The following is a 14,494-nucleotide window of genomic DNA, read 5'->3' on the forward strand; positions in this document are numbered from 1 at the left end:
ATATTTATTACTCTATTTATTTATTTATTTTACTTGTACCTATCTATTCTATTTATTTTATTTTGTTAGGATCATCATCATCATCAAGCATATTTATTGAGCGCTTACTATGTGCAGAGCACTGTACTAAGCGCTTGGGAAGTACAAATTGGCAACACATAGAGACAGTCCCTACCCAACAGTGGGCTCACAGTCTAAACGTTAGTATGTTTGGTTTTGTTCTCTGTCTCCCCCTTCTAGACTGTGACCCCACTGTTGGGTAGGGACTGTCTCTATATGTTGCCAGCTTGTACTTCCCAAGTGCTTAGTACAGTGCTCTGCACACAGTAAGTGCTCAATAAATACGATTGATTGATTGATTGATTCAAGCTTTCACCTTTTTCTCCTGTTCCCAATCAGCTCATACACTGCAATTACGCTATCAAGGACTTTTTTTTATGCAAACAAGAGTGATATTTGTCAAAGGTTTGTTTTCTTTGTCTGGGCTCTGAACTTCAAAAGGTATGCCATTTAAATACAAAAAGTCACTACCAAAATGAATCTAAAATGCTACCAGTTTAGATCTTGAATGCATTGTGATCTTTAATGAAGCACACTTAAAACCTTTTATAAAGAGGTGTTGGGAAGTGGGCTGATTCCAATAGCACCTGTGCTCATATCAGTGGGTACACCCAACTATTTAAGCACTTCATCCTATCTGTAAATTATTTTGTGTCTGTCTCCCCCATTAGATTGTAAACTCTATGAAGGCCAGGATTATTGCTTCTACCTCCCTTAAGTGCTTAATAAAGTGCTCTATACATAGTAGGTGGTCAATAAATACTACTAATTGATTGATTCAGAATCATCTCTGGACAAACAGGGAAAGACAATAGGGGCCCTTCAGCTTGAAGAGGATACTGCTAGTAGTGGTAAAAATAATGAAGATGGTATTTGTTAAGTATTTATGATGTGCCAAGCACTATGTTAAGTACCAGGGTTGATACAATCAGCTCAGACACAGTCCCTGTCCCACATGAGGTGCTCAGTGTAATAGAGAGGGCAAACAGGCATCGAATCCCCATTTTACAGGTGAGGAAACTGAGGCACAGAGAAGTGAGGTGACTTGCCCAAGATCACACAGCAAGCTTGTGGAGCAACCGAGACTAGGACCCAGGAACTCTGACTTCGAGGCCCAGGTTCTTTCCACGAGGCTATGCTGCTTCTCAAGGAGTGGGAGGGTTGTAGTGAGATTGTATCCAACAGTGAGAATCTTTGAAAGATTTAGAACCTCTTCCACACCTAGACACTTTGTCCAGGACGATTACAGTAGTTTACCTCTCCTGGCCCCTTGCCATTCAGGTTGAGCATTACTCAGACATTTGAGGGAAAAGGTATATCCTCCTGCCAGCAGGTCATTCGGTTGAGTTGTTTGTGAAGAGCGATGGTGGTTTGTATTGAGCCATCCACACTCTCTTTCCCAGTCCTCCTGTGTCCAGGGGCGGCGTGCGTGTAGAGACAGCTAGTAAGGCGAACGGGGGTAGCTAGTGGTCATAGAAGAGAACATCTCTGAGATCTCAATAGCAGCAGACATCACTGGCCCCTCACCCCTTCTACAAGTCATGTCCGGTTGCTATCCCCAGAATGGTTTGGGAAAGGTCGGAGGAGTCATACTTATTTTCTCCTGAAAACCAGAGGAAGGGCACAAACAAGAAATGAAAAACTAAACAACGAACGACAACAACCACAGTTGTGGCCTTCAGGTGTCTCAAGTAGGGCTGGAGAATCAAAGCAGGGCATGAGCAGGAAGGGGCGGTAGTTTCAGGGGGCAGCACAACATGAAGGGCAGTCACGTTCACCTTTGGCAGTGGGAAGACCTTATCCCATCCCTCTCAGAACCTCAGCTACAATAAGAACACTCTTCTCCAGGAGCCAAACCTCACAGCCTCACCCACGCTGGGAAGAGAACTCAAGTACCCCCTGGCCTCTCCTTCCTTTACTTGTCATCCAAATTCTAACTGGCCAGTCTTTCTGCCATGGCGCCTTTAATTCGAGCAGGGAAAACACCCCTCTAATAAAATAAACTCTACATGAGGAAAGGGCTGCAGTCAACAATGTGACTTAACCTAACAACTAGTCTTGCATTCGTCGGCCTTTCCTTCAATATACAAGTCTATTTTTTTCTTTATGGTATTCATTAAGCGCTATGTGCCAGGCAATGTACTTAGTGCTGGAGGAGATATAAGCTAAACAGGTTGGACACAGTCCATGTCCCACACGGGGCTCACTGCCTTAATCCCCATTTTACAGATGAGGTAACTGAGGCCCAGAAATGTAAAGTGACTTGTCCAAGGTCACAAAGCAGATGAGTGATGGAACTGGGATTAGGACCCAGGTCCTTCTGTCTCCCAGGCCTGTGCTTTATCCACTAGGCCATACTGCTTCCTGTCTTCCAATTTTCTGATTCAGGGTGAGAAAACTATTGTGTGAAACCAAAATATAAGGGAAAATGCTCCTTTATCCACTGGCAATGAATACATAAAACAAGCCACATTGTAGGAATTTCCAGTGGGAGCTGCCTTTGCATTTAATATCACTTCTTACAGAGATCAAGTATGCAAACACTAACCACCCTAGAGATCTACGGGTAGGTATGGATGAAAAGGCCAAGCTATGTGCATTACTACCTTCCATGTTATATAAATAAAAGGCTGCTACCTGTAGAAACTGACCCCATTTTTAACTCTCTTTCAAACTCGAGGTCTTTTACTGAAAAAGAACTACCCCTCTCCTAATTGGGCACTGCAGACGGGTCTGACGGACATTGCTGCTTTCCAATTACATTGTGTTTCGCCACCTCAAAAATATTTCCTATGGTCCTTTTTTTTGCTATTCATCACTCACTGGTTGCTAGGACATCTTAAGATCATTCCATTTTGTCATATGTTAGAGGCGCATTGTGGTTTTGCCTCCTGTCGATGCTGCTACATTGGCTCCCAACCCCACTAATTTTTACTGAACACGGGTGCACAGACTACATTCCAAGATCTCGTTTCTGGGGATTCTCAAAAACCAATATTTTAGACTTCTTAATAAAGGCTTCATAATAATACTGATGATATTACCCACCCTGCTTTACTCTGTTGATGATAGACATTGGCTGAGCCCTGGCTCCTTCAGCTCTGACAAGAAGCCACACCATCATTACATCTTGGTAAAATTCCCAGGGCAGCAGAAACTCCCTAGTAGCTTTGCGAGCAGAGATCCGGGGATTATGCTGGTTTGGTATGGTTAGTGAATACGGTGTTGAAGTGCTAACAGTGATCTATGGACTTCCATTGTGTCTCTCATGCCATAAAGATCATGTCTCCTGCACTGCGCTGAGGGGACTAAAGCTCCAGTGCAGTTCCATATCAACAGAGAGAATACAGTTTTGTTCAGAAAGCCTTTGTCTAAGATTTGCCAGCAATGGAGAGCAAGACAATTCTGCAATAATGTCTACAGTTAGCGTTCTCTTCTTTCTTTCTTTTTCTTCCTTTCTTCCTTTCATTCTTTCCTTCTTTCTTTCTTTCTTTTTCTTTTTCTTTCTTTCTTTCTTTCTTTCTTTCTTTCTTTCTTTCTTTCTTTCTTTCTGTCTTTCTGTCTTTCTCTCTCTCTCTTTCTTTCTTTCTCTTTCTTTCTTTTCCTTCCTTCCTTCCTTTCCTTCTTTCTCTTCCTTTCTTTCTTTCCTTCTTTCTCTTCTTTCTTATTTTCTTTCTCTTCTTTCTCTCTCTTCCTCACTTTCTTTCTCTCTTCCTGTCTTTCTTTTTCAGGGTATTTGTTAAGCGCTCACTAAGTGTCAAAATACTGTTCTAAGCGCTGGGGTAGATCCAAGTGAGTTAGGTTGGACACAGTCCGTGTCCCACATAGGGCTCACAGTCTAAGTAGGAGGAAGAACAGGGGAACTGAAGCACAGAAAAGTTAACTGACCTGCCTAAGGTCCCACAGCAAGCATTTGGCAGGGTCAGGATTAGAACCCAGGTCCTCTGACTCCCAGGCCTGTGCTTTTTTCCACATGGCCATGCTGCTTCTCAACCTTTTTAAGAAGAAGGTGGTGGTGCTGCTGACACTGGATACTTTGAATTCTACAAAACTGAGTTTAGATTTTAGCAAAACTTTCATTGTTGGAGAAATCAAGATTACCTAGAATTTCTGTAAAGTGGACAAAAAGTGAAACATCTTTCTGTGATACAAAAAGTCAAACTAATATAATGCAATAAAACTTTCTATTTCAAAAGAATTCCAAGACTTACCGTAGAGGAAGACAGTATTTCATTTACTGTCTGTATCTGTAGTTCATTTACTGTTAGCCCGAATCTCTCTTTTTCTTCTCTCACCATGAACAGATGAGATTTTTTTCACACAGAAAAAGGAGAAAATAAAAGTCTGACTTTGGAAAAAAAAATTATAGCAAAGGTTTGGCCCTTACCCCCTTTACATCTTGGAATCTTGGGAATCCAGAGGTTGTTGGCTCCACAATAAATTCTGCTTTTGCCTACCATGACGAATCCAGGATTGCATTGAAATGTCACATAGTTCATATATGAATAAGGGGGTGCTGAGGCAGATGTCTGATGTCCGTTTTGGACTATGGGATTTTCACAGCGGACCACTGAAAATGAAAAAGATTAGGTAAAGATAGTCTGTGTAAGTAGGGACATGGGCAAGAAGATCAATCAGTCATATTTATGGTGTGCTTACTATATGCCACACACTGTTCTAAGAGCTTGGGAAAGTACAACACAACAATATAACAGACACATTCCCTACCCACAACAAGCTTACAGTCTAGACCAGGGGGAAGAGGGCAAGAAGTAGAACTTATTCTATTATCTTCCTAAGTTAAAGTAAAATCATCAATGCAGGTATAGGGCTAGAAATTGAGATTGTTTCAAGAGTGCATCCTCCATTAGCTGTAATTGGCATACACATGGAGGGGTCAGGACTGAATGTCAATTGGAAAAAAAATCTTTAAGTCTGAATTTCCATTCTTTTGATAAAAGTGATTAAAGTAAACAAATCACTTCATTTGACTTAGTATGGACGGTTTTAAAACTCACAAATGATCTCACTCAAAAAAAGGGCAATACTGCAAAGGAGAACCTTATTTATATGCTCCACCAGGAGCTAACAAACTGGGGTAGTGGTCAGTCACCTGGGTCCTTCCCAGAATAGCCTCTTCCTCAAGTGCCCTTGAGTAAGTGGAGCAGCAACTAATCTTCACTGTCATAAGTAAAGTTAGGGATGTGTCGTTTCTGTGGTAAACAGGGGTCAGGGGAAATGTTAGCAACAAAGGCGATGCAAATTTAGTTGAGAAAAGGGAAATGGTACAGATTGAATTAACCGATGATGCAGCATTCATGAAAATAATTTTTAATACTACAGGAGAAAAGGATGTGTGAACCCTTTATCAAGCCAAACTGTATTTCATGTTCTCCAAGTTTCAGGAGATTGCCCCCATCTCCACCCAATCATACATTAAAAATAAGACCTGGTTTAAAATTGTTGGAATTCCTTTGAATTCATCTAAAACATTTAATCTTTTCTCTAGTTGCTATTTTATGGGGTGTGTATAAGAAACTTCACAGGCTGAAAAAAATGCCATGGAAACTGGTTACCTTTACATTCAGGAGGTTTGCCACTCCACTTTCCAGATCGGCGGTTATCAGAAATACAGTGGACAGAATCCAATCCAATAAGTGAGAAGCCTTTGTAACATTTATAATTCACAACAGAGCCAAAAGAATATTCATCTTCATTTTGTACCTTTACCCCATTACTGATATCTGGAGGTGGTAAACACTTAATGACTGCAGTTGGGAGTGGGGTTGGGGGGAAGTGAGAGAAAAAAAATTAAAAAGTTAAAAGTTAAAAAGTTGTTTTAACTTTGAGGTTTGAAATAAAGCATATTCCTAATTTCCAGACTTCACCTTTCCTACCATGTAGAAATGACTCATTACTCCCTCCCTCTGGAAATACCTCAGCCATTGCAAGCACTTCAGCAGGTTTCCGATTAAATCTTGTTTAGAAGATACAAAAAACCCCGGAAGATCCATCAGAAGAAGCCTTATATAAGCCTTTCATAATCAGTAAGTACAGTCAGCTCTTGATAATGGATCACTACTGATCAAAGGCATGCTTTCTTGCTATTTGATGGTGAAAAAAGCCAGAGAGGTTTAGAAAGAAAAATGACAATTTTGCAATCTGTAGTGGAGTTGATGTAAACTACATTCTTAAACTAAATTTTAGACAAACAGAAGAGAGCAATATACTGTACTAAGCACTGGGGTAGATACAATATAATCAGGTCAAAAGAGCCCCTTGTGGGACAGGAACTGTGTCCAACCTGATGGACTTGTATCTACCCCAGTGCTTGTATTTACCCCAGTTAAAACAGTGCTAGACACACAATAAATAGTTAACAAATATCATTTTTAAAAAGTCACTACCTATGCTCCAAGATTCACCCAAACATCAATTTCTGCTAATGACTTACTTTCACATACTGGATGGCTTTGACTCCAGCCAACCCTATTGTTGTCTGTAATTTCACAGATGCTCTGAGATGAGCCAATTAAGGTGTACCTAATGGGGTGGGGGCGGATAGGAAGGGAAAGGAGAAAGGAAAGTTACTTTAACAATTCCATCAGTTATGACCTCTCATAAAGCAAAGAGAAAAACATGAAATTTCACAGAAAAATGCAGAAGTCTGGAAAAAAATTCTTCTACTGTGTTCCTTCCATCTATTAGCAGAAACTGAGCCAATTCATGTTACCATAAGACTGCTATTACTACTGTGATAGTTAGCATTTATATTACTGTACTAACTTGAACAGTACTGTACAAGATAATCAGGTCTGGCACAGCCCTGGTTCCACGCGAAACTCCCGGTCTAAGTAGGAGGGAGAAAAGGTATTTAACCCCAGCTTTACAGATGACGAAACTGAGGAAACATAGAGAAATTAAATGACTTGACCAAGGACACACAGCAGCAAGTGGCAGAACTGGGATTAGAACCCAGGTCCTCTGACTCCTTAGGCCTTCATTTAGCCAATGACATGGAACATACATCAGTAGGAAGAAGGCAAGGCACAGGGATTAGATGTATTTAATGAATCCAGATTATTAGTCAGTATCTCTTGGTTTTGACAAATACTAATATTATTATTATTATTCTTGTATTACCCAATGGCTCAAAGTTGTTTTTTGAAGGGATCCTGGTCTCCCACTAACTTTCAAAATGCTGGCTACTAATACCTTCTGAGCACATGGAACGATTCCTCAAGGAACTCAACCTGCTCTACAAATAACGATTTTATAGTGAAAATGTCTGTAAAATAGATCAGTAACATTCGTTTCACTTCACAGCCAAGTAATTAAGGAACAGTTATTAAGATTATTTCTAAGTCTCTGAAAGAAGAGCACTAAAGTGCCGCAGTATGAAAACATTCATTCATTCATTCTTTCATTCTTTCAATTATATTTACTGAGTGCTTACTGTGTGCAGAGCATTGTACTAAGCTCTTAGAAAGTACAATTTGGCAACAAAGACAATCCCTACCCAACAATGGGCTTCAAGTGCTTGGGAGAGTACAATATAAAAATAAACAGACACATTCCCTTCCCACAAAGAGCTAATAGCTTAAAACATTAGCATAGTCAGAAGCCAATAGTTTTACACCACGTCCCGCAACTCACCCATCATTACATCTAAAGAAGATGGTGGAACCAAACACAGTATCCTGTATTTCAACTCGACCATTCAGAAGGTCCTCAGGATTGGGACACTGTTTTGCTAAGGTAACAAGGAAAGCTTAGAATTAATTTCCCTCCTACTAAATCAGACACACATCCTAAGCTCAACACAAATATAATAATGGCAAGATCTGCCAATCTTGATGATGATGGTATTTGTTACATGCTTATTTTGTACCAAGCACTGTTCGAAGTGCTGGGGGTAGAAACAAGTTGATCAGGGTGGACACAGTCCCTGTCCCACAAGGGGCTCACAGTCTTCATCCTCATTTTATAGATGTAGTAACAGGCACAGAGAAGTGAAGTGACTTGCCCGAGGTCCCACAACAGACAAGTGGCATACCCAGGATTAAACCCAAGTCCTTCTGACTTCCGTGCTCTATCCAGTAGACCCTCCTGCTTCTGTATTAGCAGAAGCAAATTTTAGCATGTTATTTTCCTTCTTTCTGTTCTCAGGTAAAGTCTTTGAAAAGTGTAATCCATCAACCAATCAATGATCGTTTTGAGCACTTAGTGCAGAGCGCTGTACTAAGCGCTTGGTTGAGAATTAAAGTGAGTAAAATTTGATGAATAACCTTCAGTGGTCTCTGGGAACAGCTAAATCTAGGATTGTATATTCTCCCTGACATGTAATGCTATCAGTTTAGTTTAGGAACAAATGGGACTACATTTCCTAGATCTTAAACAAAACGAACACATCCAGGGCTGAAATGAACAAAAGGTCCACCAATCAACCAATCTATCAATGGCATATATTGAGCAGTTAGTGTGTGCAGTGCACTTTACTAAACCCTCAGGAGAGTACAGCGTGGCTCAGTGGATAGAGCCCGGGCTTTGGAGTCAGAGGTCAGGGGTTCAAATCCCGGCTCCACCAATTGTCAGCTGTGTGACTTTGGGCAAGTCACTTAACTTCTCTGCGCCTCAGCTACCTCATCTGTCAAATGGGGATTAAGATTGTGAGCCCCCTGTGGGACAACCTGATCACCTTGTAACTTCCCCAGTGCTTAGAACAGTGCACTGCACACAGTAAGCGTGTAATAAATGCCATGACTAATTAATTAATTAATTAATTACTGAGATTGTGAGCCCCATATGGGACAGGAACTATGTCCAACCCGATTTGCTTATATGCACCCCAGTGCTTAACTGTACTTTCCAAGTGCTTAGTACAGTGCTCTGCACACAGTAAATGCTTAACAGATATGATTGAATGAATACAGGGCCTGGCATATAGTAAGCACTTAAAAATACCATTATTACTACTATTATTACAATAGAAACAACATTGTTATAGACACGTTCCCTGCCCACAGTCCCAGTGTAACACAGACGATAATGAAGAAGGAAACGAGCTTTCATGCTTACGCTGACAAAACCTGGGGGGTTTTGACCATGTTCCATTTGCAAGACAGGTAATTTGAGGTGAAAGGGAAGGTGTTCTCCTGTAACCCGGTCGGCAGGTATAATCCACAGTGGCTCCCACATCGAACCTAACCTGGCCTTGATACTCCGGCTTAGGTATAGCAAAGGTTAACCTGGTTGGAACTCCGCAGTTACCTGGGGATGGACGGTGGACAAATGGGTTCAGCAAGTGCTGGTAATAATCCCGGTCAATGGTCAAGCATTCCCTGCTCCCCGGGCACATCCAGTTCCTCCCTGGGGACACGGCGGACTTCGCTGGGGCCCCATCAGTTGGTATCGGCTTGGAGGGTTTGGCCCCAGGGGAGGTGCAACGATGTGCAACGGAATCAACGGGGCTGGGAGGGAGTCGCGGTGCCCGCAGGCGGGCTCACTGGGATTGGATCAGGTTGGACACAGTCCCTGTCCCATAAGGGGCTCACAGTCTTCATCCTCATTTTATAGATGCAGTAACTGAGGCACTGAGAAGAGAAGTGACTCGCCCAAGGTCACACAGCAGACAAGTGGCAGAGCCAGGATTAAACCCAGGTCCTTCTGACCTCCAGGCCATTCTCTATCTACCAGGCCTTCCTTCTTCTGTATTAGCAGAGGCAACTTTTAGTGTGCTATTTTCCTTCTTTCATTCATTCAATGGTATTTATTGAGCGCTGACTATGTCCAGAGCACTGGACTAAGCATTTGGGGAGTACAAGTCGGCAACATATAGAGACGGTCCCTACCCAACAATGGGCTTCTTTGTATTTTCAGGTAAAGTCTTTAAAAAGAGAAATCAATCAACCAATCGATGGGATCCCCGGGGGTGCCCCCTCCCCTCTCGGTCTGCCCTTTTCCAGCAGGAGCCCCCAGGGACCCTCGACTGATGTCTCTGGAAGAGCCGCGGAGCAGCCGGGGGACCGGTCCTTGAGTAGCGCAGGCATGCGGTGGCTCAGTGGAAAGAGCCCGGGCTTGGGAGTCAGAGGTCATGAGTTCTAATCCTGACTCTGCCACATGTCTCTTGTGTGACCTTGGGCAAGTCCCTTAACTTCTCTGAGCCTCTGTTCCCTCATCTGGAAAATGGGGATGAAGACTGGGAGCCCCACGTGGGCCAACCTGATCACCTTGTATCCCCCCAGCTCTTAGAACAGTGCTTCGCCCATAGTGAGTGCTTAACAAATGCCATCGTCATTATTATTATTGGGAGTCAGAGGTCATGGGTCCTAATCCCAACTCCGCCACATGTCTGTTGTGTGACCTTGGGCAAGTCACTTCACTTCTCTGGGCCTCAGTGACCTCATCTGTAAAATGGGGATGAAGACTGTGAGCCCCACGTGGGACAACCTGATCACCTTGCATCCCCCCAGCGCTTAGGACAGTGCTTTGCACATTCATTCATTCATTCAATCAATCGTATTTATTGAGCGCTTACTGTGTGCAGAGCGCTGGACTTGAGCGCTTGCGACGTACAAGGCGGCAACATACATAGAGATGGTCCCTACCCAAGAGCGGGCTCACAGTCTAGAAGGGGGAGGCAGACAACGTAACAAAACATATAGACAGGTGTCAATGATGCCATCAGCGTGGCTCAGTGGAAAAGAGCCCGGGTTCAAATCCCGCTCCGCCACTTGTCAGCTGTGTGACTTTGGGCAAGTCACTTCACTTCTCTGGGCCTCAGTTCCCTCATCTGTAAAATGGGGATGAAGACTGTGAGCCCCCCGTGGGACAACCTGATCACCTTGTAACTTCCCCAGCGCTTAGAACAGTGCTTTGCACATAGTAAGCGCTTAATAAATGCCATTATTATTATTATTATATTATTATTATTATTATGAGGGCCAAGGGGTGAACCCGTGGGTGCATGCAAGCAGCCCCATCTTACCCCCCGCCGCTGCAATGTGGTTGCCTTGGAAACGGGTGGCCACCCCGGCGCCCCATTTACCGCACGCGGTGGGGAGGAGCAGGAGCAGGAGCAGGAGCAGCAGCAGGAGGGATGGAGGGTGAGAAGAGGGGCTCATGGCTCCCGGTGAAGGCCGGCTGTCCGGCTCTAACGGCCCCTGGCCCCGGGTGGGCGGGGCCCCGAGCCGCCCCGCCCCGTCCCATTGGCCCGAGGGCCGGCCACGAGGACCCCAGCCCCGCCTGGGTAGGCCGAGGTCGTGGGTTCTAATCCCGCCTTTGCGCGGGTCCCTTCATTCATTCATCCATTCAACCGTATTTCTTGAGCGCTTACTGTGGGCAGAGCCCTGGAAGTCCAAGTGGGCAAGATATAGAGACGGTCCCTACCCAGCATTCATTCAATCGTATTTCTTGAGCGCTTACTGTGTGCAGAGAACTGGACTAAGCGCTTGGGAAGCCCGAGTGGGCAACATATAGAGACGGTCCCTACCCAACAGCGGGCTCACAGTCTAGAAGGGGGAGACAGACAACAAAACAAAACGTATCAACAAAATAAATAGAATAGTAAATATGTACAAGTAAAATAAACAGAGTAATAAATATGTACAGGCATATATACAGGTGCTGTGGGGAGAGGGAGGAGGTAAGGGGGGATGGGGAGGGTGGGATGGGATTCACTCCTCTGCACCTCATCTGTAAAATGAGCTCTCTTCCTCCCTTCAAATAACTACCTGTATAGGTATATATATGATGATGATGATGATGGTATTTGTTAAGCGCTTACTATGTGCCAAGCACTGTTCTAAGGGCTGGGGGGATACAAGGTGATCAAGTTGCCCCAAGTGGGGCTCACAGTCTTAATCCCCCTTTTACAGATGAGGTAACTGAGGCACAGAGAGGTTAAGTGACTTGCCCAAAGTCACACAGCTGACAATTGGCAGAGTTAGGATCTCAACCTATGACCTCTGACTCCAAAGCCCGGGTTCTTTCCACTGAGCCACGCTGATTATCTAATGTATACATATATAGATATGTATAGAAGCCCGCTGTTGGGTAGGGACCATCTCTATATGTTGCCAACCTGTACTTCCCAAGCGCTAAGTACAGTGTTCTGCACACAGGAAGCGCTCAATAAATACGATTGAATGAATGAATGAATGAATATAGAAGGCTCAGTGGAAAGAGCCCGGGTTTGGGAGTCCGTGGTCGTGGGTTCTAATCCCGCCTTGGAAGAGTCACTTCACTTCTCTGCACCTCATCTGTAAAATAAGCTCTCTTCCTCCCTTCAAATACCTACATGTATTTATATATATATACATATATATATATATATATGTTATGTTTAGAAGGGAAGCAGCATGGCTCATTTGATATATATAGAAGCAGTGTGGCTAGAGAAGCAGCGTGGCTCAGTGGAAAGAGCACGGGCTTTGGAGTCAGAAGTTATGGGTTCAAATCCCGACTCTGCCAACTGTCAGCTGTGTGACTTTGGGCAAGTCACTTAACTTCTCTGTGCCTCGGTTTCCTCATCTGTAAAATGGGGATCAAGACTGTGAGCACCCCGTGGGGCAACCTGATCACCTTGTGACCTCCCCAGCACTTAGAACAGTGCTTTGCACATAGTAAGCACTTAATAAATGCTATCATTATTATTACTCTCTGGGCCTCAGTTACTTCATCTGTAAAATGGGGATTATGACTGTGAGCCCCCTGTGGGACAACCTGATCAACTTGTAACCTCCCCAGCATTTAGAACAGTGCTTTGCACATGGTAAATTCTTAATAAATGCCATTATTATTATATAGCTATAATTCTATTTATTCTGATGGTATTGATGCCTATCTACTTGTTTTGTTTTTTTATCTGTCTCCCCCTTCTAGACTGGGAGCCTGTTATTGGGTAGGGTCTGTCTCTATATGTTGCCGATTTGTACTTCCCAAGCGCTTAGTACAATGCTCTGCACACAGTAAGCGCTCAATAAATATGATTGAATGAATGAATGAAATGGGAATTAAGTCAGTGAGCCTCATGTGGGACAACCTGATTACCTTGTATCTACCCCAGTGCTTAGAATAGTGCTTGGCACATAGTAAGCACTTAGCAAAGACCATCATTGTTGTTATGATGATGATGATTAGAGAAGCAGCATGGCATAGTGGCAAGAGCACGGGCTTGGGAGCCAGAGGTCGTGGGTTCTAATTCTGCTTCCGCCCTTTGCCTGCTGTGTGACCTTGGACAAGTCACTTCACTTCTCTGGGCCTCAGTTACCTCATCTGTAAAATGGGGATTGAGACCGTGAGCCCCAAAGGGGACAACCTGATTACCTTGTGTCTACCCCAGTGCTTAGAATAGTGCTTGGCACATAATAAGTGCTTAACAAATATAATAATAATAATAATAATAATAACAATAAAAAGGGAGGGACTGCCCTGGGGGAGGAGACAGAAGCGGGCTTGGCCTCTTGTCTCTGCTGCAGCTGCTCTCCGGAGAAGACACGTAAAGAGCAAAGCATCTTCCCCCATCTAAAGATGATCGTGGAAGGCCATCTTTGTTCACACCTGGAGAAGTCCTCGACGCTTGAAAGGATTCGAGGCACATTGCCTCCACCCATTCCAGAGGTTAGGGAGCTGTGGAAAAATCCTCGTTCCAAACCCCAAAATGCACCTTTTCTCCTCAAAAAGGATGGCCGTTCACCTCAGGAGGAAGTCTAGAGGGCGTCGGCGTTGTTAAAGAAAATTTAGATCGTATGATCAACCCAGAAAGGCACCATCGGATCATGATCCTTTCAAGTGTCTTTTATTTCTTCAGATGTAAATTGTAGATTGTAAATTGTAAATCATCCTGATTGAATGAGCTTTTTAAGTTGCCTAGGTAAAGTCATTCTGCAGTTTGGTATTAATAAGTGCAAGTAATAAATAATAAGACAGAGAAGCAGCATGGCTTAGTGGAAAGAGCCTGGGCTTGGGAGTCAGAGGTCATGGATTCTAATCCCGGCTCCACCACTTGTCTGCTGTGTGACCTTGGGCAAGTCACTTAACATCTCTGAGCCTCAGTTACCTCATCTGTAAAATGGGGATTAAGACTGTGAGCCCCACGAGGGACAATAATTACCTTGTACCTTCCCTAGCACTTAGAAGAGTGCTTGGCACATAGTAAGTGCTTAACAAATATCATTATTATTATTATTACAAACAAATTAAGTGCAGTATGGCACAGTGGGTAGAGTCAGAAGGACATGGGTTCTTATCCCCGCTCTGCCACTTGTCTTCTGTGCGTTCTTGAGCAAGTCACTTCACTTCTTTGTGCCTCAGTTACTTCATCTGTAAAATGGGAATTGAAACTGTGAGCCCCACGGGGGACAAGGGATTGTGTCCAACCTGATTTGTTTGTATCCACTCCAGTGCCTAGTAACAGTGCCTGGTACAGAGTAAG

General features: G+C 43.7%; 1 protein-coding gene across 1 annotated transcript in view; it reads right to left on the reverse strand.

Annotated features, from left to right (window-relative positions):
- Window positions 1-14,494, reverse strand: part of LOC119930497 (complement receptor type 2-like) — a 68,495-nt gene that overhangs the window by 24,467 nt on the left and 29,534 nt on the right. Inside the window, exons 8-12 of the mRNA XM_038748867.1 lie at window positions 9,139-9,330; window positions 7,717-7,813; window positions 6,515-6,603; window positions 5,637-5,828; window positions 4,448-4,630 (exon numbers count right to left, since the gene is read on the reverse strand). Coding sequence (XP_038604795.1) covers window positions 4,448-4,630; window positions 5,637-5,828; window positions 6,515-6,603; window positions 7,717-7,813; window positions 9,139-9,330 — 753 coding nt within the window. The remainder of the gene's footprint in view (window positions 1-4,447; window positions 4,631-5,636; window positions 5,829-6,514; window positions 6,604-7,716; window positions 7,814-9,138; window positions 9,331-14,494) is intronic.

The sequence above is a fragment of the Tachyglossus aculeatus genome, chromosome 7 (assembly GCF_015852505.1).
Source record: "Tachyglossus aculeatus isolate mTacAcu1 chromosome 7, mTacAcu1.pri, whole genome shotgun sequence".
Lineage (NCBI taxonomy): Eukaryota > Metazoa > Chordata > Mammalia > Monotremata > Tachyglossidae > Tachyglossus > Tachyglossus aculeatus.